Source organism: Furipterus horrens, unplaced genomic scaffold, assembly GCF_987537825.1.
Source record: "Furipterus horrens unplaced genomic scaffold, mFurHor1.1.pri manual_scaffold_6, whole genome shotgun sequence".
Lineage (NCBI taxonomy): Eukaryota > Metazoa > Chordata > Mammalia > Chiroptera > Furipteridae > Furipterus > Furipterus horrens.
The window spans coordinates 159,167,997-159,189,554 of NW_028327176.1; the positions used below are offsets into that span (position 1 = coordinate 159,167,997).

A 21,558-nucleotide genomic window follows, 5' to 3' on the forward strand; every position below is an offset into this window, starting at 1 on the left:
CGCCTGTTGAACTCTAACCTCCAATGTGATGGTATTAAAAGTAAGGGCCACTGGGGATGATTAGGTTATGAGGATGGGTCCTTATGAATGGGATTAGGGCTCTTATAAAGGAAACCCCAGAAAGCTCCTTTCCCCCACTTCTGTCGTGTGAGCGCACCATAAAAAGACAGCTGTCTATGAACCAGAAAGCAAATCTTCACCAGATACCGAATCAACTGGTGCCTTGATTTTGGACTTCCCAGTCTCCAGAATTATGAGAAATAAATTTCTGTTGTCTATAAACCAGCTAGTCTGTACTTTTCTGTTACAGCAGTCAGAAAAACCTGCCTGATGGTAAGTACTGTCCTTGAGGAGAATAGCCTCTGGACCAGCAAGCAGTTCATTTATCACTGTGAACTGCCAGCACACAAGGAAACATCTTTGGGTAATTTGAAGTTATTTAAATAAACCTTGAGAGCAGAGACATCAGAGTGCAATAACCAGAGATAAATGACCTGTTGAGCATAACTTTTCATTTCTACACAGAAAAAAAAAATAAAGAAGTGTAAATCTTTATTAATTTTGTTTTTGTTTTGTGGTACTTGGCATTATTATGATGATTTCACAATAATCTAAAATCTATAAGTCTTTGTTTTTGGTGAAAATCTGAACTGAAATGTTGATCTACTTTAATTTTTTTGGTGCAGGTTGATACTATACTTAAAGGGAATACATGCTAAATTTTAATTAATTTCAAGTTTGGCAGATAGATACCCAGAATGATGAAGCTGAACACAGAAATCATTTGGATTTTTTAAAAATTAAAAATAATAATTAGCTAAAAGACATGCAGAACTATCATAGATAATGGATGGTTTTTGATGCATAATAACCAGTAATGGATGATGAGAAAATCAGGGAAGTGTTACTTAACTACACATGAAAATAGGAACTGTATTGTAGACATGAAGATTCATGTTTTACCGGTGAAATAGTTTCCTTTCTGTAGAACTGTTGCTTAATTTTTGCCAACTTGTCTTTATCAGCCTTAACATAGCTTGAGGTTTAATATCTAACCAATCTTCAATTATTGTCAAGAATTCCACTTCTGGAATAGACTAAAATGTGTATCACGGGTGGTTCAAGGGTATATTTTTCACAATGAACAAATTCCGAAAAAGCAGACTATGTTCTCCAGAATGCTTATGCTTTGTGACCGTGCACCAGACCTACATGTTTAATTCAGATTAAGCACAGTTTATCATGACCTTGTTTATAACATCTGTTTATAACACTTACCATGAATAGCTTAGTAAAAATGATACTTTGTCCTTGTTTCTGCATTAATGTTGTTACTGCCACACATCTGTGGAATTTATGAAAAACAGTTATCTAACTGATGTCCCTGCCAGAATCACTCACATTTACTTATTTCAAGGGTATCTGAGAGAGTTTACGCAACCTAATCCAAGGCCTGGGCTTGTGACTGATCCCGCCCTGCATTTCTTCTGGTGATACAAGTGAGAATGAAAAGAAAACTTTGATAAATTCTTGTTATCCATGACAGTAAAATTGTTTCTGTTATTTATTTCACTTTTTGTTCTTCTTTTTGCTTTAATAATTTATGTCGAGACAATTAAATATCCATGAAAAATCAGCATCAAGGGAATGATGCAATACATTTCAATGAGATAAGATTATTGGAATAGATTATGAATGAGGGTGTGGGCCCTTGAGCTAGCTCAAAGTTCTTCTAGGTCCAAAAACTGATTAACTCAAGGGTAACTTAGATACACATGTCCACAAACAGCCCAGTTGGATGTTCCTTCTACGTACAATAAACCTGCAGTCATCTGGTAAAATGGGATATTCTATTATTCTGTATATTTGCTTCTTCTGCATAGCTCAAAGTTAGCCATTAGAAAGTTTTGTTTCAAAAGATCATAGCTCTAAAGTATATTTTAATTGCATCAGCTTTGGTACATAAAGTATAGTGAAGACAATTTAATTTTTTTACTGAAGATATATGTGGTGATTATCCTATTCATAGGAGAAAAATTATCTTAATTTTGTTATATAGGAGAACCCCACCAGACTGCTAATAAATGAAGTTTAAAAAAAATCAATCAGAAAAAGTTAAGACTCAGGTTATTGGAAGGCTGATGGAATGACAGCAGTGAGCCTGTGCATCTGACTGCTTGGCTGTGAGTTCTGGGAGCCTGAGAAATAATTCCCAAATGCATTTTCCATTGGATTTTGTATGCTGTAGGAAGTGTCATCATGTAATTTTATTCTGTCTACTTTATTTCTTGTTGCTGTATTATTCATTAATTTTTTAAAGGGCCATGGAAAATGTGTAAGTCTATGCTCTTCAAAGCAGTGAAAAATAGAATTCTATATGCAAAATCTCAGATAAACACTATTTTATATGGTCCTTGGGATTAGATTATGAGCTGCGATTTATCACCACATTTTAAGTTGGAAATGAGCCCAGAAGATTGATTATTTTGTCCAAGGCCATACAGCTTAATCCAAATCCAAATCTGTCTGACAATAAAGTCAGTATCATGTCCACTACAACACATTGCAAGACAAAGCAACTTTCTCCTAAGTTTTCTGCTCTGCTTGCATAAAGTCAAAAATAGCAGTCTTTATTGTTTTGTTTTCTGGTACAACAGCATCATCAATTACTAAGTTTCTCACATCACCTTTCACCTGTTTTTAACTCACATCTGTATGTTTCTGTGTGTGCTTCTTTTGTTTCCGTAGCTCTACGAGCAAGAAGGTTGCATTTGCACTGTCACATTCTTTCCTTTTGTCCTTACACATCCCCATAGTATTTGTGTGTGTCTCTTTACTTGTAAACACATAGATTATCTTTAAAAGAATATACACACATTCACAAAAAGACTGGGTAAAATGCTTGTATATTGGGAGGGGAGCTGAGTGATAGTGTGAGAAAGAGACATACCGTATTTTTTGCTCCATAGGACACACCTAGGTTTAGAGGAGGAAAACAAGAAAAAAAAAAAAATTCTGAACCAAGTGGTGTACTAAAATATTGAATAAAATATAACAATAATATTTCAACCATGTAAAGCGAACAGCAGTCAACAGTGGTATTAAGAACCATCATCACTGTCATTAACAAATGAGGGGAGACTTTAAGTTTCCAGTCGTCGGCAGCCGTCCATCTCGAGAGACGATGGTGTAGCTTCTTAAGAGTCTATCTGCACCGCCGAGAATGGTTGTGCAGTCCGACTCGGGAGTGACACGGTATCTGTCTCCTCCCGTGTTGACATCTTGTGATGATGCTGGAGTGTCCTCTCCAGTGAAGCTGAAGCTACAGAGCCTCAAGAGACGATGGTGTAGCTTCTTAAGAGTCTATCTGCACCGCCGAGAATGGCTGTGCAGTCCGACTCGGGAGTGACACGGTATCTGTCTCCTCCCGTGTTGAATCGACATCTTGCGATGACACTGGAGTGTCCTCTCCAGTGAAGCTGAAGCTACAGAGCCTGGGCAGGGTGATATGGAGGGTCTGCTGTTGCCCATGCAGCAGTCCCCCCCTCTCTTCGCAGCTGAAGGGTCCAAGGGAAAGACGGAGTCAATACAGCTTGGCTTCAGGTGCGCCGCAGGAGTTGCCGGTATTGACTACAACGTCAAACCGCCTTAGGGACTCCGGCTCCGGATTTTCTGTCGGGGTTTACTCCCTTAGCCTTTCCCCTGAAGAGGTATGCCGCAAGGCAGCGGAGGTTTTTTGGAATCAGAGTTTTCCTTCTCTGATGTGCCCTGACTGGAAGATCGAACCAGCGACACTTAGCTCGCAGGCCGACGCTCAATCCACTGAGCCAAACCAGCCAGGGTAAGTTTCCAGTACTCTTCTAGTTTTCTGGGAACATCAGGTCAGGCAATACACATCACGGTCTGTGATATAATTTTTGCTCCATAAGACACACAGACATTTCCCCTCACTTTTTGGGGAAAAATTTCATCTTATGAAGTGAAAAATATGGAACTTTTTTTTGTAAAACTTTTTGTTCCTTTTGAATATTGTATTATTGCAAATATTTTACCAACTGACAAATTTAAAATATCTCTTTATTGTGGACATGTGGGGTATGGCTTCTGAAAACCATGAGAGAAACTGGTTGTATTTTTACAAATTCAAAACAGCACTAACATATTTTAAATAGTGGCTATATTGTTTATGCATGAATTCACTGTGATACTAGATTTCGGAAGGTGTCAGATAATCTGAATACTTTTGTAATCCAGCAAACCAGGGCTCGTTCAGATTGTGCCTTGCTGTATGACCAAACGATTAGTGTTGAGAGAAACTGGTCTTTATAATATTCCAACCTTGGAATGAGACTAGGAACACTTCAGCTTGGAGCCCTGTTCTCCCATGAGACCCAACTCTTTCCTTGTTCCCCAAAAAGCGATGAGCCAAAACCAAGCACAATAGATCCCCCACTCTTTATCTGCCAGCTCTCTCCTTCAGGATCTGGGGTACGTCGTCCTCAGCCTTCGTATAATAGCCTAGGAAAGCATGTGCTGTGTTACATTGGATCATGGTGAGGCCCAGGAAAGGCACAAGTTCTAAGTGTTCTCTCCATATGTCCCAAGTTCCAAGAGTTCAGGTAGAGTGCAGATCTGCAAGGCAGAGTCCTTGGTGGCTTTTGGAGCTAAAACTGGCACAATCAAAGCAGCGGTATGCCTGCTTTCTTACTAGCCTAGCCTCATGGTCAAATCCTGACTACAAACTGCATAGCTGCTTGCTGTTTCCCACATGGCTGCTGCATCCTCCTCCTCCTCACATGGCTGCTACAACATGCCTCTTCTCTCAAGATTGCCCACTTTTCCTTTTAAATCCTGACCCAGAGCTTCCTATGTGACCTTATCTCCTATTCCTCCCACGATGAGCTACACTGGCCAGTTTCCCTAAATTGTTTACATTTTTTCAGCTGCCATTTTTAGTCAAGGCAAAAGTTCTCATCACAAGGGTTTCTGGGGAGGGCCTTCACCTCCCCTGGCTACTTCATGAGTCAGGATACATCCTGAAAATCACACATACCTTTGCCCTGGGGCTGTAGCACAGCTATCATCTAGCTACAAACTTGCTATTGATATGCAAAGTACCTTAAATGCTATATTATCTCCTACTCCCCTCCCCTAAACCATAAGTTGTGGGGAATAACTGTACCCTGTTTCACTTTTGGTATTCAGAGTTTAACAACAACAAAAATTGCACCCCATGAATTTAAAGTTATAAGGCATATTATAGATCATGTAGTCCAAAGTCTTACTTATCTATGAATAAATTTTTAGTTCTTAGTGGCAGAACTAGAGGGGGAGCAAACTATGTTTTTTAACTGAAAAATCAACATGACCTTTAGTATGCTGTATGGCAAAGATTGGCATAGTTAAGTTATAGGAAAAAAGATACCTAGAAAAATGACTATTACAATTACTCTGAAGATCAGATATCTTCTTCTGGCCTTATCTTTAGGAAAGGCATTTAAAAGAGGGAGAATTTGTATCAAGAAAATAACTGGCTTTATTTTTTTGGAGGTTCTGAGTCTGGGAGTGCTTTATATAACTGTAATGACATCTTGGGAGAAGATATTATTTAGCAGCAGCAGTTATTTTTTTAAGTGGTTGTTGTTACTGTCTAGGTAAATGTGTGTGTGTGTGTTGAAAGTTTCCTATATTGCAACCAAGGTAAGCAGTGCCATCGTCATAATAAACTGGCAATGGACAGTGATGCTCATGAAATATAATCCAGCAATGGCGGTTCAATATTCATTATTTTTAAAAGGCGTTTAGAGTCAGAGAATAAGCGACCAGAAATAATTCGCCCAGTTAATAATCCAATCTTCCAATCTATTCATTTTACCTAGTTTAGATTTTCTCTGTTTATATACTAAAAAATACCTAGTAAATTTCCTTGGCACAAAATTTAAGAGAATAAAATATACAGAATAAAATATACACGCAACCTTGGTTCTACATGTTGGTGGTATTTGACTTTTTGGGAGTTTCTCTGGCTTTTTTCCCCTGTTGTCATCTTTAATAAGTGAGTCATCCCCACTGTAATAAGCATAATATCCCAAGAAAATCATTGATAGATTCTGCTTAATAGGTTGATTCACTGACATAAAAATAAACGGATGTGTGTTATGATGATCATATTTGTAGACTCACAAATATAAGAACTAGGCAGCTTTTGCCCCCCAATAGTTCCCTGTTTTTAAAATTATATATTTCTTTTCTATTTGAGAAGACTTATCTTTGTCCACTGTTTTCCATTGCTGTTTTATCACCTTCTGAATTTACTCACATCCTGGCTAAACTTTCAATTTTTTCTTTTTCCCCTCTCTCGCTAGGATATACTCTGACAGTTTTAACAAAAAATATCATTGAAACAATCTCAACTTAAAAAAATTTTTTTTCAATGTCATTCAAGTTAATTTACTTCAGAAATTTAGAGAAAAATATTTCAGGAGGAATTGTTAGCGTAGGTAGCTAGTTACAAAAATAAAGGGAGAGAGCAAAGGAAATCAGACATTAAGCCTAATATACCAGGGAGCTGAATCACACGTTAAGTCTATTAACTTTCACAGCCTCCCCAAGGGACTGCCACACCTTCTGCCCTCAGGACCTCACCCCCAAAGCGGCAGGAAGGATGGGTTACTGGCCAAGAATCAGTTACTGGACATTAGCTGGGATTACTGAGGGAGAAATAAAACAGCACTGGAAATTCCTTTGCTAGACACATGCAGGGCACAAGCCAAGATGGCAGAGGGGATGTCCTTCTACTTGGAGTCCTGCACAGTGGAAGCTAAAATGATGAGCTTAAGAGGGAGGAATCTAGCTTGCAAAAATGATCAACTTGGTTAGGAGGAGGTCCCAGCACACTCTTGCACAGGATTGGGAAAGAGATTGGTTAGTTTGAAAATCCAAGGTAATATAATCAAAGCTTAACAAAGGCCTCTCTGGGTAACACACTGTTGTCGTTTGCTCATTTGTTCATGGGTTCCCTCTCCATGGTAGCCACGCAAGTCTAGCAGTCGCAGGCCTCAGGCTCAGGCTCCAGGTGTGGGCTTCAAGCGCGGGCTCCAAGTGCAGACCCCAAGTGCAGGCCCAGCAGTAGTGCTGGCTCTGAGCACAGCTCCAAGTGTGACCCTGAATACAGCAATGCAATGCGGCCAGAGCACAGCCAAGAACAGAGACTGAGCTAGCGGGATGGGGACAGATATTGAAGTTGACTAAGCTTTGACATGGACTGAACTAATAGCTCAGATATGTTGGACCCTAACCCTTCTGGATTTGACGAAGACAAGGTTCAACTTCCACAGGAGGATGGAGCTGAACCACCTAGCCGAGGGTGAGGCACAGATTCGACACTTGGTGACAGTCCTTTGTATTTGCTTCAAGCTTCAATATATCTCAGCACTCCACCCCATCCTACTATGTGTGGTCTCGGGAATGTTCATCTTGCGACACTGCAATAACCCCATTTCCAATGGCAACAAAATGAAACCTTCGTATTTTGCCCGCCATTTCTAAAGAGTAGGTTTTGATTCAGTTGAGCTCACATCTTGAGTCTTTGACTTTTCTCTTAGGCTAGATCAGGGTATGGCATATTCAAAAGACTGTTATATTACTTTATTACTTAACTAACCTTTTGAAAATTTTATTTATAAGAACAGGATAATAAGGTCAAATCAAATTCTATGCAGAATTTAGATACATGATATTAAATCATTTTAGCACCAAGAGTTTTAATATAGTGGCACTTTCAACTGACTTTACCAATTCAAGAAAAGTTAATTTTGAAAAAAAGAGTCATGTGATACATCTGTGGTCAATTAAATAATGATTAATTAATGTCTAATGGAGGGGAAAACACAAACAAAATTTGTGGTTAAGTCATGACTGCACTAGTTATTTTTATCAACTAAGTTTTCATACTTTGACCGTCCTCATTAGCAGAATATTCTCATTAGCCTGGTATGTTATTATGCTATCCTCAGAGGTATCTCTTGTGGGCGTCCAGCAGATGATGTAACTTCTCAGTTTAAGAGTTGTAATGCTCCTGGATGTATATGGCAACCTTGCTTTAGAAAGTTATTTTTTTCAACATTTTTAAAAGTACAAACGAGATTTCTTCACCTGGAACACGACATGGCACTTCTCTTAAAGCTTTAATGTGTTTGAAAAATTAACTAAGCCATGAATTTTTTGTTATAGATTAAAGCTTTATTGGAAATACTTTTCTCTGTAAACTTGTTTTTGATGGTACTTAGGATAATTTTAACATTTAAAGAATCTCAATTTGTGTTGGAGTATGAATTTTTTAACACCCCAAAACTCAGTGATAGATTAGTACTACTATTCATTTTAGACTGACTTTATACTATCAAATCTAAATTATCTGATCATTAGGAAGTTTGGATTTGGGTTCTAATTGTGTAAAAACTCAGTTTAATTTTTCCCTTCATTTTTTACAGAGTACTAGAGTCCCCATTAAAAAATATATATATATATGTTTTCCTAGCAGTGATTTCCTAAGTGTCTACCATGTTACCACATTTCAGGCATTGTACTTAGTGTTGGTAGTACAAATATAAATAAGAGCTAGGCCTGTCCTAGGTGACCTCCATATTTTAGAGGAGGGGGGGACATACCTATAACTCCATGGTAGCAGCCTTTGTTAAAATCTATAGGAAAGATGAGAATAAGTTTCAATAGGAGTGCCCTGGGAAGTGGGGAGGAAGGTAGCAGAGATTTACAAAGGGAATAAAAGAGGTGCGAGACTTTAAAATCTGAACAAAAGTATCAAAAGAACATTCAGGCTGCAGAGGACACTCTAATAAAAGGCAGAGAATTGTGAAACTGCAAGGCATTTTCAAATGGTTCAAGATTATGAAAGTATAGGAGAAGTAGGTGATTTGACCTATAATTCATGAAAAATAGATTGGGGCATATTCTAAATAATATGGAGCGTCAGGCTAAAGAGTCCAGACTTCACTCAACAGGATATGGAACTGTAAAAGCCTTTGAGACAATTAATTCGTTGTTTTGAAATAACAGTTTGAAAAATTGTTTTTGGATTTAGAGGACCACTAATCCCACAAATTAGGATTTGTGATTAAACAAATGTGAGGCATGCTGCATTCTCCATTACCTTCTTAGAAATTTACTGTACATATTAACAAACTAAAGGCTCAAAAAAACTGCTTTAAATAAGCTTGTGAATAGTATTAAGCCTATTGATTCCCAAATGCATATAATCATGGGACTTTTCCGCATTTTTTTCATCTCTCTTCTGCAGTATACTTTAGGAAAATTATATTGAAAAAACCCCAAAACTTCTTATGTGGTGTGTGGGTAAGATGGGAAGAGATTTGAGGACCAATAAGGAGAAATATAGATGAGATATACTTGCAGTAATAACAAATTACTCTTTTAAAATTAATGTATATTTTTTAATTATGGAATTTTTGAGGCCCCCTGTTTCAAACTTTTAAGCAATCTGTTTTTTATTTTTATTTTTTATTAAAAAAATTTTTTTTGTGGGGGATTTGGTGGCTCATTTATTAATTTATTTTGCTTTCATTCACCCCCCACCCCGTTTTTCTTTAAATCCTCACCCAAAGACATGTTCACTGGTTTTAGAGAAAAGGGAAGGGATGGAGAGAGAGAAGAAGAGAAACATTAATATGAGAGAGAAACATCAATCAGGTGCCTCTTGTACCCGCACGAACCAGGGACCGAACTTGCAACCCAGGCACATGCCCTGATCTGGAATATAACCTGCGACCTTTTGGTTTATGGGATGAGGCTCCAATCAACTGAGCCTCACCAGCCAGGCCTATGCAGACAAATTTTAATTTCTACTTAAAATGAACCAGCAAATAGAACTTCTGAGAAGCTTTCTTTTTCAGAACACCCATTATAAAGACCATTGTGAGAGATTCTTTAAATGGTACATACTGATTTTTGACACTAATGTGCACTTAAAAGAACTATGCAATCCCTGTTTTAAAAATCCTGGCAAAATATAGCTATGTTAGTTGTAGTTATGGCTGTCGGTTTTTTACTCAGTCATAGCTGTGAATAAAATCAGTGAATGAAATCCATTTGCTGTCTGTGGCTGGAAATTCTACAGTTTTTGAAAGCTGGAATTACTTGGGAGTGGCCATTCAAACGTGTCATGGAGAAGATAATAACCTCACTGTTTCCCCTCAAAATCTGGCCCACACAAAATGCCAAAACACAATATGTTCAAATGAAGTCTGATTTCGTAACAGTTTCTAAAACTGGAAAAGTAATGTCATATTGTAAAATTTACCCAAACCTTCTTATTCTCAGTTAGATGAAACATTTGTAGTAGATATCAAAAACGGTGTCACTCATGAATTTTGGAGTAACATATCATAGTTTACTCAGAGAGATCTCTTTTTCTTTAGCTTAGAGAAATATCATTTTCCCTTGTTTCTTGAAACTCTCAATTTGCAGGTGACTATAACATCAGGTCCAATTTTCTCTCCAAAATGCAGGATATACTTTCATGTGGAACACTAACACTAAAAATAGAAAAGCTCTTTTGGTTTATAACTACTGAAAATTATAACATTGAAAGAGAGATGAGTGAGTTAAATTGCTATGTTAACTAAAATCTTACCTTGCCTCTATAAATATATTTAACCTATAAAGATCTGTTTTTATATTCTTTTGAATGAATTTAAAAGAAAGTACTATTTTTTTAACCCTTTGCATCATTTGGCATTAAATGCTTATTTTTTTTTTACATTGTTCAAGAAAGATATTTCTTATAACTTAGTTAAAATGTATCACCTGTTTCAGTTCCAACTTTCTCAAGAGCAGTTTTTTCATTATTCAACATGTCTTTGAGTTTTTAATGTACAGTTTATTTCTATTTTCTTTTCATATACCTTCCCATTTCTTATATTTTGATTATACAAGGTTGTGATGAGAAATGTACCAATCATAGCTCTAGTTATAACTACTTGTGAATTGTCAACACAGTCTTAGAAATATTGTAAAAATATAAATTCTATCTTTAATAGATAACACTTTTTATACCCCCAGAAGATTACTTAGGAGGTAATCTTCAGACTGACAACATGACATTCTTACACGTACAGTAGTGTCTCTCTATATTGCAGTTCACTTATCATGACCTCACTGTATTGCAGGATTTTAAAAAATATTATATTTAATTGTTTATCATAGATTTTTTGCTATTTTGTGGGATTTTGCAGTACTGTATACGTATGTTGTTAAAGTTGCGAAAGTTCAAGAGTGTAGAATATGTTTAAGAACATATGTAGTATTTATAAAAGTGTGGAAATGTTAATAAGGGAGTGGGAAAGGTTAATAAGGGACTGGGAATGGTTTATTAGTGTGTGGGAAGGGTTTATAAAGCCTTAAAATATATATAAATGCTAAAATAAATGTAAGGTTCCTACTCCATGGATTTTCACCTATCACGGGGGCATCTAGAACATAATACCCATGATAAGTGAGGGAATACTGTAATATAATTATCCAAATACTTAGCCCAAGAAGCAGGCTGGTGAAGAGCAAATCCCTTATAGGGGAGCGTTCTCCTTATGCAGGGGGCAGAGATCCTCTAAAATGAATTAGTATTGAAGAAATTTAAAGTTTTTCCTTGATGCCATTTAAAAATAGCTGTAGATCAATGTCAAATTGGGATGTGAGGAATAAGAAATGGGTTGGCTAAAACTGTTGATGTTGAAAGTCAAAGCAACATACAGTTGACTCAGAATTTCAATCAAATGCCATACTGAGCAAAAGTCATACCTCTTACTTATTTAATGCCTTCACAGCAGAGGAAATTTGAACTTAACAAAAGACAGGTAAACAAGATTTAAAGCCAAAGATTTTAATATTGTATGAATCATTTGATCTGAGTAACTCCAACAAAGCTGTGAACGTGTCTCGAAGCACATGCCAACTAAAGTGCTCATGGGTCAGCTCTACCTCAGACAAAATGACTCAGAGAAGCTTATGGAACGGAGTTGGGATAGATTCTAACTCATTTATTTTATGTACACTGGGGACTATTATAATGTATTAGTAAGGAAATTAACAGTTGTAATAAAACAAACAGACAAAAAAAGGTCAGTATGCCAACAATTCAAGCAGCCCTTCATTTCTTCATATTGCAAACAGAACCAAAGCACTGTTTATGAAAACATTATTCAAAATTTTATTGAATTATATTTTGACCTAAAACAATCTTTGATGCTTATTAAAACTTAGTTTAAGCCATTTTAATAAAAAAAAAAAACTCTTCAATAATTTTGGGCAAAATCAACATTTTTATGATTTGTAATGCAGGCCTCTTTTTATGTTAGATTGCCCAGGAAACAGAGCTAAAATGTTTGAGAAACTTCGTGTACAAAAGAATAGCAACATACTACATGTCTGAGAATCTCTATTTTTATGAAAGATTAAAAATATCTCCGTAGTTTTAGCATCCTAAATAAATAGCAGTCATAGAAAATCCAAATCAGAGATTTGCTACAGTTCCTGTTACTTCCAATAATAATTGAAACAGTTAAATTGTTTTTGAATTCTCCTACCCCTACCATGATTTTAAAAATATATATGTCGTACATCTACATTGTTAGCACACATAAGCCATTACTAAGTTTATTTGTTCCCTTTATCCCTTATTTAGTCATAAAGTGCCAATGTCCCTATAGATACTTGGTTGCCTGAAACTTATTCTCCCTCTCTTTTTTTAAAAATAATTTATTTTTATTTATTTGTTTGTTTGTTTATTTATTTTTAGAGAGAGGGGAAAGGAGAAAGAGAGGGAGAGAAACATCACTGTGTGGTTGCCTCTCACTTGCACCCCCAACTGGGGACCTGACGTGCAACCTAGTCATGTACCCTGACTGGGAATTGAACCAGTGACAGACACTTGGTTCACAGACTGACGCTCAATCCACTGAGCCACAGCTGAAACTCATTCTCTAATAGATTTTTGGGGAAAGTCATGGAAACACTACTCTCTGAGATCTTGCATGTTGACAGCAGCTTCTATGGGTCCCTTATACTTGGAAGTCAGTTATACAGGATATAAAATCCTAAATTCACATTTGTTTCCCATGAATATTTTAAATACTCCATTTTTAGCATTAAAGTCTGCTAAAAAGTCTGATGAGTATCTAATGTTCTTACCTTTATTAATCACTTGTTTCATTTGCTTAGATACCCAAAAGTTTTTCAAGTCCAACAATTTTGCTAGTTTATGTCTTAGTGTTTGTAGATATTCTTAGGTATGAAATATGCTCTTTAAGTAGGTGTTTTATTTTTTTCCAGGTAAGTTTTCTTAAATTATAATATTATGTATTTTTTCTTTTCTTGCCTTGTTTTTTGTATCTAGAGATTCCTGTTATCTATATTCCAGATCTTCTTTCAATATCTTCAATATTTATCATTTGCCTGAAGTCCATTTCCCTCAGCTTATTTTTGCTTCTTAATGTTTTCTCTATTTTAAAGTTCTATTTCTATTATTCATTTGCTTATGTTCAATTGCTTTCATGCTGTTACAGTTTAGTCTTTATTTGTTATTTCATTTTTAATTTTTCCCTGAGTTCTATCATGCCATTTCTGAGTTTCTCTAACTCAAAGCAGAATGCTGTTCTCTCACCTTTCATTTGCTAAATGTCTTTCAGTTTGTTTAGAAATAGAAAGTTATAGCTTTGGTATATTTTGTGGGCATTATTTTTGAGTATTTCAATTTTCTATAGACATATTAGTCATTTCTTATTTTTTCTTCTTGTATTAGCTTTGTATGGAATTTAATCTTCATTATTGTGGTGGGTTGAATAGTGTCTTCCTCCAATTTTATATCCATCTGGAACCTCAGAATGTGACCTTATTTAAAAGCAGGGTCTTTGCAGTTTTCATTAGTTTGTAATTAGTTAAGAACTCCAAGATGAATTAATTCTGGCTTTAGGGTTGGTCCTAGATCTAGTGTTTGGTGTTCTAATACGAGGAGAGAACAAAGAAACATAGAAAGTAGAAAGCATTATAAAGATGGAGGCAGCAGCATTATTTACAACAGCCAAGATGTAGAAGCAACCTGGGTGTCCATCGATAGATGAAAGGATAAAGGATACGTGGTACACGTATACAGTAAAATATTACTTAGCCATAACAAAATAAAATCTTGCCATCTGCAATAAGATGGACAGACTAGAGGGCATTATGCTAAGTGAAAAAAACCAGACAGAGAAAGACAAATACTGTAGTGTATAATTTCACTTATATATGGAATCTAAAAACAAAACAAAACAAAAGAGACTCATAGAAACCGAGATGGAACTGATAGTTACCAGAGGGGAGGGTTCTGTGGGGATGCATGAAAAAGGTGAAGAGAAATACAGTTAATGATAGTGTGATATCTTGGCATGGTGACAAGATTTAGTGTGGTGATCACACTGTGAGGTATGTAGATCTCAAATCATGATATTGTATACCTGAAATTAATATAGTACTTTATGCCAACTAAACTTAAAAAAAAAAAAAAAAAGGTGGAGGCAGAGATTGGAATGATGTGTCTACAGGCTGAGGAACTCCAAGGACTGCTAGTAACTACCAAAATCTAGCAGAAAGGCATGGGATGTTGTTTCTCTCAGTCTCCAAAAGTGAATCAAAGCTGCTGACATTTTGGTTTTGTATTTCTGGTCTCCTAAACTGTGAGGGAATAAATTTATGTTGTTTTAAGCCACTAAGTCTGTGGTAATTTCTTATGAAAGACCTAGTAAGTGAATATAATCTTTTCCTGTTATTCCTTTTTATGTAAAAATCATTCTCCTGAAATATTAGAAGTGACTGTGGTTCAGAGTGGCTTTTCTAACTTTACAAAGCTCTTGCTTTTGTTGTGTGTATGTATGTGTAATTGCTCAAAGGCATGGTAGCTTAATATCTTAGATTTCTTGGCTTTTATTTTGATCTTTCCTTTCCCTAATATTCTGTTTCATTTTGATTTGTGGGTCCCTGTGCTTCAACAGAGCCCTGGCTGCTCACTTTTGAGAGTTCATGGAAATGGCCAGCTTTAGCCTCTTCAGACCTCACTGTGAATCTCTTGCACTCACTTGCTTTTGGATTGGGCAACATTCCCAGTGATAGCTGCTGCTCTCAAATGGGCACAAAATATTTTCCCATGAATACCTATTGGCTATTTCAGCTATTTTCTTTCTCCCTCACAAATGCCAATAACATGCAAGTCTTGTGGCTATTGGGTTTTTGTCCTCACCCTCTTGTTCTGGAGTTTGTGGGAATATCTAGTCACATAGTTTTATATCAAATGTCTGTGGGTTTGAGGTTCTGCTATATAATTGCTTTTCTGTGAGAAGGGATCCAGCAACATTTTAAAAAATATTTCATCAACCCTCACCATCAACTTCTAAGAATCCCTTATGCCTAATTTAACTGTAAAAAGAATTCAGTTTGTATTATGGTGCTTTCCATATAACTAAGATATATCTCCATGTATCATTTAATTATTAAATGATAAGACCTCTTACCCTGAATACCTTTTTGAATTGAAGTTACTTTATTTTTTTAAGTCATTGAGTTAAGAATAGTTGATAAGTTTAAATATTAAAACCAAAATATGCTTAAAGGTCGGACTTGAGTTTTTAAATGGCTCATATATTCCCTTACTGGTGTTTCCTCTTTCCTCCTTCCCTTATATTTTAAAAAATACTTTTTCTTCTTATATATGCAAATTGTTTGAAAAATCATAGTTTTATAACAGCTACTTAAATACCAGTCTCTACTTCTCTCCCTCCTCTTCATTCCAGGAAAAAAAAAATTGAGTTTTATTTATTTATTTATTATTGTTTTTCTATTACAGTTGTCCCACTTTTTCTCCCATTGCTGCCTCCCATCCCTTTAGTTTTATTTTAGCTGATTCTTATTAACTTCCATGCCTCTAAATTAAATTATAATACTGTTTATTCTTGATCATTTCAGTTTTACACATTACTCCTGTTTGTCATATAAGATAGAGCGTTAGCTCTTATACCACCCAATGAACTCCTTTACTCAGCTCTCATATTGTACCTGTCCTGTTCCCTCATCTTCCCTATTGAATTGTATGATACCTATGCTTCACTAAAATTGTACTTTGTTAGATCACTGTCTACATTATTATGACAATTTAAGTGCTACTCACAACTCCCTCCCAAGAGTTAATAATTGTCTTATTATTTCTTTATTTACTTGGTTTTAGATGTCCTTATCAACAATTGGAAGCAAGATTCCCTGTCTGTTACCTATTGCGTTCAGATTCAACAGACAGATCTTCACTGTCACCTTGAAGATCTCAGAACTGGAGCCCTCTGGGCTCTTCCGATTGGCATTCTGTTGCTATAATATAATATCACAGCTGGGTGGCTTATAAGAAGCAGAAATATATCACTTGCAGTCCTGGAGCCTGGAAGTCGAAGATCAGGGTACCAGCATGGTCAGGTTCAAGTGAGGGTCCTCATCGAGGTTGAGGGGTTTTTTTTGTTTTTTGTTTTTATTATGTGAGTGTTCAAAGTTTTTTCTCTCTATCCTTGACCATTTGGACCTTCACCTTTCCTCCTCCTTAAACTAGTGGTTTGTGGCAAAGGAGGAAACTTTCTTGTATCCTCTTAGGTACTTTTGGCAGGTCTAATAATTAAATCTACATGAGACAGATAAGATTAATATGAGAAAATAACCAAAGTTAATTAAGTACATATGATGGGAACTCCACATACTTGAGAGAGTTGAAACAGAAAGGTAAAATGATTTATATGTGACATTCTGAGCTAAGGCACCTTAGGGCTTCAAAGAGGAGGAATATCATTCCCAGGGTGATAAGAAGAACAGATGTTCAGTGATGAGAAGTTTGCCTTGCCCTATAGATATGTCATAAGAAGTTATTTCAGGCGATAATTCTTATGGCATGAGCAAGGCCCCTAAGCTTCTTGTGAGCTCACAGATCTTCATTGCCTTCAGCTCAAAAGAATCTACATTCCAAAGTGGCACATCTTGGAGAAATCTGCTCTGAACATCTTTAGCTTCTAACCAAGGGCAGTTTTGCCCCCTAGGGGATGTCTGGCAATGTCTGGAACACCTTCGGTACACCTTTGCTTGTCACAACTGGGATTGCTACTAAATATTTCAAATTGTGCAAGACAATACCCCCTAGCAATGAATTTTCTGGCTGAAAATGTCAATAGTACTGAGGTTGAGAAACCTTACTCTTAACCATTCATTTTCAACAGGGGTGATATTGGTCTCAAGGAGGCAAAAATTGGTTTTTAAAGATTAAGGAAGGGTAGAATGTCTTAGCTATTTTAAAAGTTTATAGCCCCTTAGAGGGGATTGCTTGAGGGAGTTGGGGCTGATGGATGGGAGGGGTAAAAGAGAAAAACTTGGGGCAACTTTAATAGCATAATCAATAAAATATAACTTAAAAAGATGTGAGATATATATATGAAATTTAATGATGATAAAAAATGAAATCTTATCATTTGAAACAACATCGATGGACCTAGAATGTATCATGCTAAGTGAAATAATTCAGACAGAGAAAAACAAAACTGTATGATCTCGTTTATATATGGACTCTAAAAAAACAAAACAAATAAATAAACCAATTAAAACATAAACAAAAATAGATACAGAGAAAGAGCTGATGGTTGCCAAAGGGGAAGACAATTGGAGCATGAGAATTTAAAAAAAAAAAATTAAAAAAAAAAAAGAAAAGCTGAGTAATGCTAAGTGTTAGCCAAAATGGGGGGATTAAAAAAAGAAATAGGCTAATGATCTCATGATCTATTTCTTTCTTTCTTTCTTTTTTTTGAAAAGAGATTCAGTTTATTCTTAGGGAATATTCAAAATCTACAGAGATAATCACTAAAACAATTAATGTCTATAGCAAGAGAAAGTGGATGTTTCAAACCTGTGTCATAATTCAGCATCCTACTTTGGACAATGAAGACGGTAGCTGCAAGGACTCTATCACCAGGAGTCAATTGACACCTAAGTATCAGTTTTGCTAGGCAGCTAATTCCTTGTGGAATCAATGTCATGTCCTGTCATACCTTAAAGAATTCAAAGTAAGATGTTGCTACTTCATTCAGTCAATATTTTAAAAGATGTTGTTGCCTTAGGTTGAGGGTTCAATCCTTAGTCGCGGTGCATATGGAAGGCAAATAATTGGTGTTTCTCTCTCACATCTCTCTCTCTCTCTCTCTCTCTCACACACACATCTCTCTCTCTCTCTCTCTCTCTCTCTCTCTCTCTCTCTCTCTCTCTCTCTCTCTCTCTCTCTCTCTCTCCCCCTTCATCTCTCTCAAGACTAATTTACTCGGAAGGACCAAGGTGGAGACAAAGGATGCTCCTGAATATCCTTCATCCCACACATCCATACATGGAGTGGTTCCTCTGAGAGAAAAGTACCTGAGCAACTCCTACACATCAGGCAACTGAGTCTTGGTTTCAGCATCTGTCCAGATGAGCACCACTTCTTTATAACTTCATATGTTGGACTTCCATTTATTTTTTTGGAACTTCTGGTTATTTCTGGTTTTGTGGTAGTTTTATCCCTTCTTAGTTGTGGAGGGAGACAGAGCATGTCATTCTAGGCCTCCATCTTGGCCAGAAGTCTCCTGTCATGACCTATTTCTGAATAAAAGAAAAAACAAAACAAAAACAAATGACCACAGTATAAAAATAAATATGTAGTATATCAGTGGCATTAAAATTTCAAGGCAGAAGCAATAGGGGAAAAATGACTGTAAAGGTTTCTTAGTGAACAAAACAAACAAACAAAAAACATTTGAAACGCTGCTCCAAATGGAAGATTTGTTTATTAACAGACATGTTTCATGGTACTGCATTTGTGATCCAGATTCAGGAGGAAGAGAGGAAGGGCAGGAAAATAATACAGTGGAGATTTAGGATTAGTGGAAGTTTTTCCATATGATTGTGAAAAAGAAATGTACTGAAGGGGCTGCAGGTGGGGTGAATGGAACACAGAAAAGCATATTATGAAGTATTCTGATGTGAACAATATGCCCCTTCATTGTATCTGGGACTAGAAATTATGATTCCTAATCTTTCAATAGAAATTATGTTTCCCAACATTCTTTCACAGACTCCACCCCAGTCTTCCCTGAGAGAGCCACAGCCATCTAGACTTGGAATAAATTTCTTCTAGCAGTTACTAGCTGTGTAGTCTTGGTTATGTCACTTGTTATCTCTGAGCTTAAATGTATTAATTTGAGAAGCAAGGGGATACAATTCCTGCCTTCTAGGATTGAGAGGATTAGAAGTATGTGTACAGTGCCTAACTTCAAAGACAAAAGCTATAATAATGCTGTTTGTGTAATTTATATATAGGCATAGTAACTCACCAGTGTACTCCAGTCACCTTTGGTCAACTCACATTGCAAACTGTGCTCTTACTAGTTATTTGAGAACTCAACATGACTTTGGGAAGGTTATATGGTTTGGTGAGTTGTGTGTACCTAAAGATTTATGCGTGGTAGGCAGCAAGGTGAGCAATTGGATTGGTCTTCATTGTTCTGTAATTGAGGTAAGGGAGTGTATGTGTTTTTTGATGCATTGAATTTATATACAGACAATAATGATAATGATTATACAGTAGCTCCATATTTCTGTGTGCATTTTATCTGTCTCCAAGTGTAAGTGTATTGATTCCAACTCATTTCCAAAATTTACATTGTTGTTGTTGTCACATTGAAAAAGCTCATATTGAAAGGCACCTGTGTTAATTTCAATCTCACTACAAAGACATAGCAGAAATCAACCAACCACAATGTATATACTGTGTAACTAATCTCAAACCTTGAAGCTGTGGTACAGATGGACATGACCTTGATAACTTGAGCACAATTTGATCACAACACAACCCAAGGATATTTGTTTTTGTGTCCCTTGAGAGGTTATTACAAAATGTCCTACTACATTTCTTATTTCTGAGCTGAAATCCTAACACAGTTGCTAGTTAATTAATAAAACTCATGTTTTGGAATGGCAAATATTAAGCACAATAGAAGCTTTATGAAACTTCTTCGTTAAATGATTTGTTCTGTTTTACAATTCATGAGATGAGTCAGCACATTTTATCATAAATTACAGAGATATAGTATAGATAAAATGTATATCTTCTAACCTTTAAAGCGGATATTCTGTTAAATACATTAGTTGGCACTGATTCCCATGATCAGATTTTAATGTTTGTCCAGCAGGTAAAAGTTGTAATCATGGCAGAATTCTTGTTCAGTGAATCAGTCACTGTATCTTACTATGTGTCCAATCTTGTCAGTTTCATTTCATAGTGCAAGATAATGCCTGTCATATGTAGTGTGGATTTATTTGTACTGATGGGGCGGCTACCATGCTAGGGAAAAAAAAATCAGGATGATGCCTATATTACAAAGAAATACTTCTTATTTTGATGATCACTATTGCTGCAACATCATGCACTTGCCGCTATGAAATTTCCTATGAAATGGATGGGTGTTTATTGTAGTGAGACCACTAACCTTCATCAGAGACGATGTTTTTGTAAACCCACATTAATTTTAGACTGTAATAAAGAATAAAAAAAAATTTTAATAAACTAAAGGAGCTGCAGCCTAGGAGACACATATTCAGGTAGTAACTTAAATTGTGTTCCTCCTTTTACAGTGCAAGTTTCTGCCCTGCTTTCCAATTAGGTTCGTTTTATGTAATTAAGCTCTTCAAATTCACACACTTCTGATTTGTCCAAATTGAACAGTCCTGACTGGTCACGTTATGTGTCCTGATTGATTGTTATTGAGCAGTTCGTGTAGGATGGGACAGGTCTTGTTGCATAAATCAAGAACTCCCTTCTAATAGTTGACTTAGGTGGCAGAAACGGGCAGGACATAGAGTGTGAAGCTGAGAGGTCAGTCTGAGGTTCCTCCGGGCATACACAGGATGTGAAAGCTCCTGTCAGCAATTGGCCACTAGACTCTTATTTATAAAATCTTGGTTCCTCGATCAACCATCTCAGGAGGTAAATTCCTTCTTGGGGTTCATGTCAAATGGCTCTTTCCCCTCAAGTTTCACATTTTAAACTCTTGCCTCTTCCTTGCTTTTAGTGAAACACAATACTGAGCATATTGTCTATCTGTTTCTGTAGGATATGTCAAATATTTATTCGTTCAAGAAATATTCCTGAGTGCTCTAACATGCTAGGCACTGTTCTAGGGGATACAACAATAAAACAGAGATAACCTGGCCCTCATGAAAACTATATACTGGCAAATAAGGTTACTGATAAGCAATATAAAATAAATAAGATAAAGAATTAGCTAGCTACACACAAAAAAAAAAAAATGTAGGAAAAAGGATATTTAATGTTGCGTAAGGAGGTTTGTAATTTCCAATAAGGGAGCAAGTGAAGCCTTCATTGAGAAAATGACTTTTGAGTAAAGATGCAGAGTGAAAGAGCTGGCATATGACTGTGGAAAAGGA

General features: G+C 36.3%; 1 protein-coding gene across 1 annotated transcript in view; it reads left to right on the plus strand.

Annotated features, from left to right (window-relative positions):
* Positions 1–7,283: 7,283 nt before the first annotated feature.
* The window catches only part of LOC150007690 (large ribosomal subunit protein eL29-like), a 136,541-nt gene continuing 122,266 nt past the window's right edge, over positions 7,284–21,558 (plus strand). Inside the window, 1 exon segment of the mRNA XM_090280828.1 lies at positions 7,284–7,366. Within this exon segment, the coding sequence (XP_090136954.1) occupies positions 7,284–7,366 (83 nt within the window).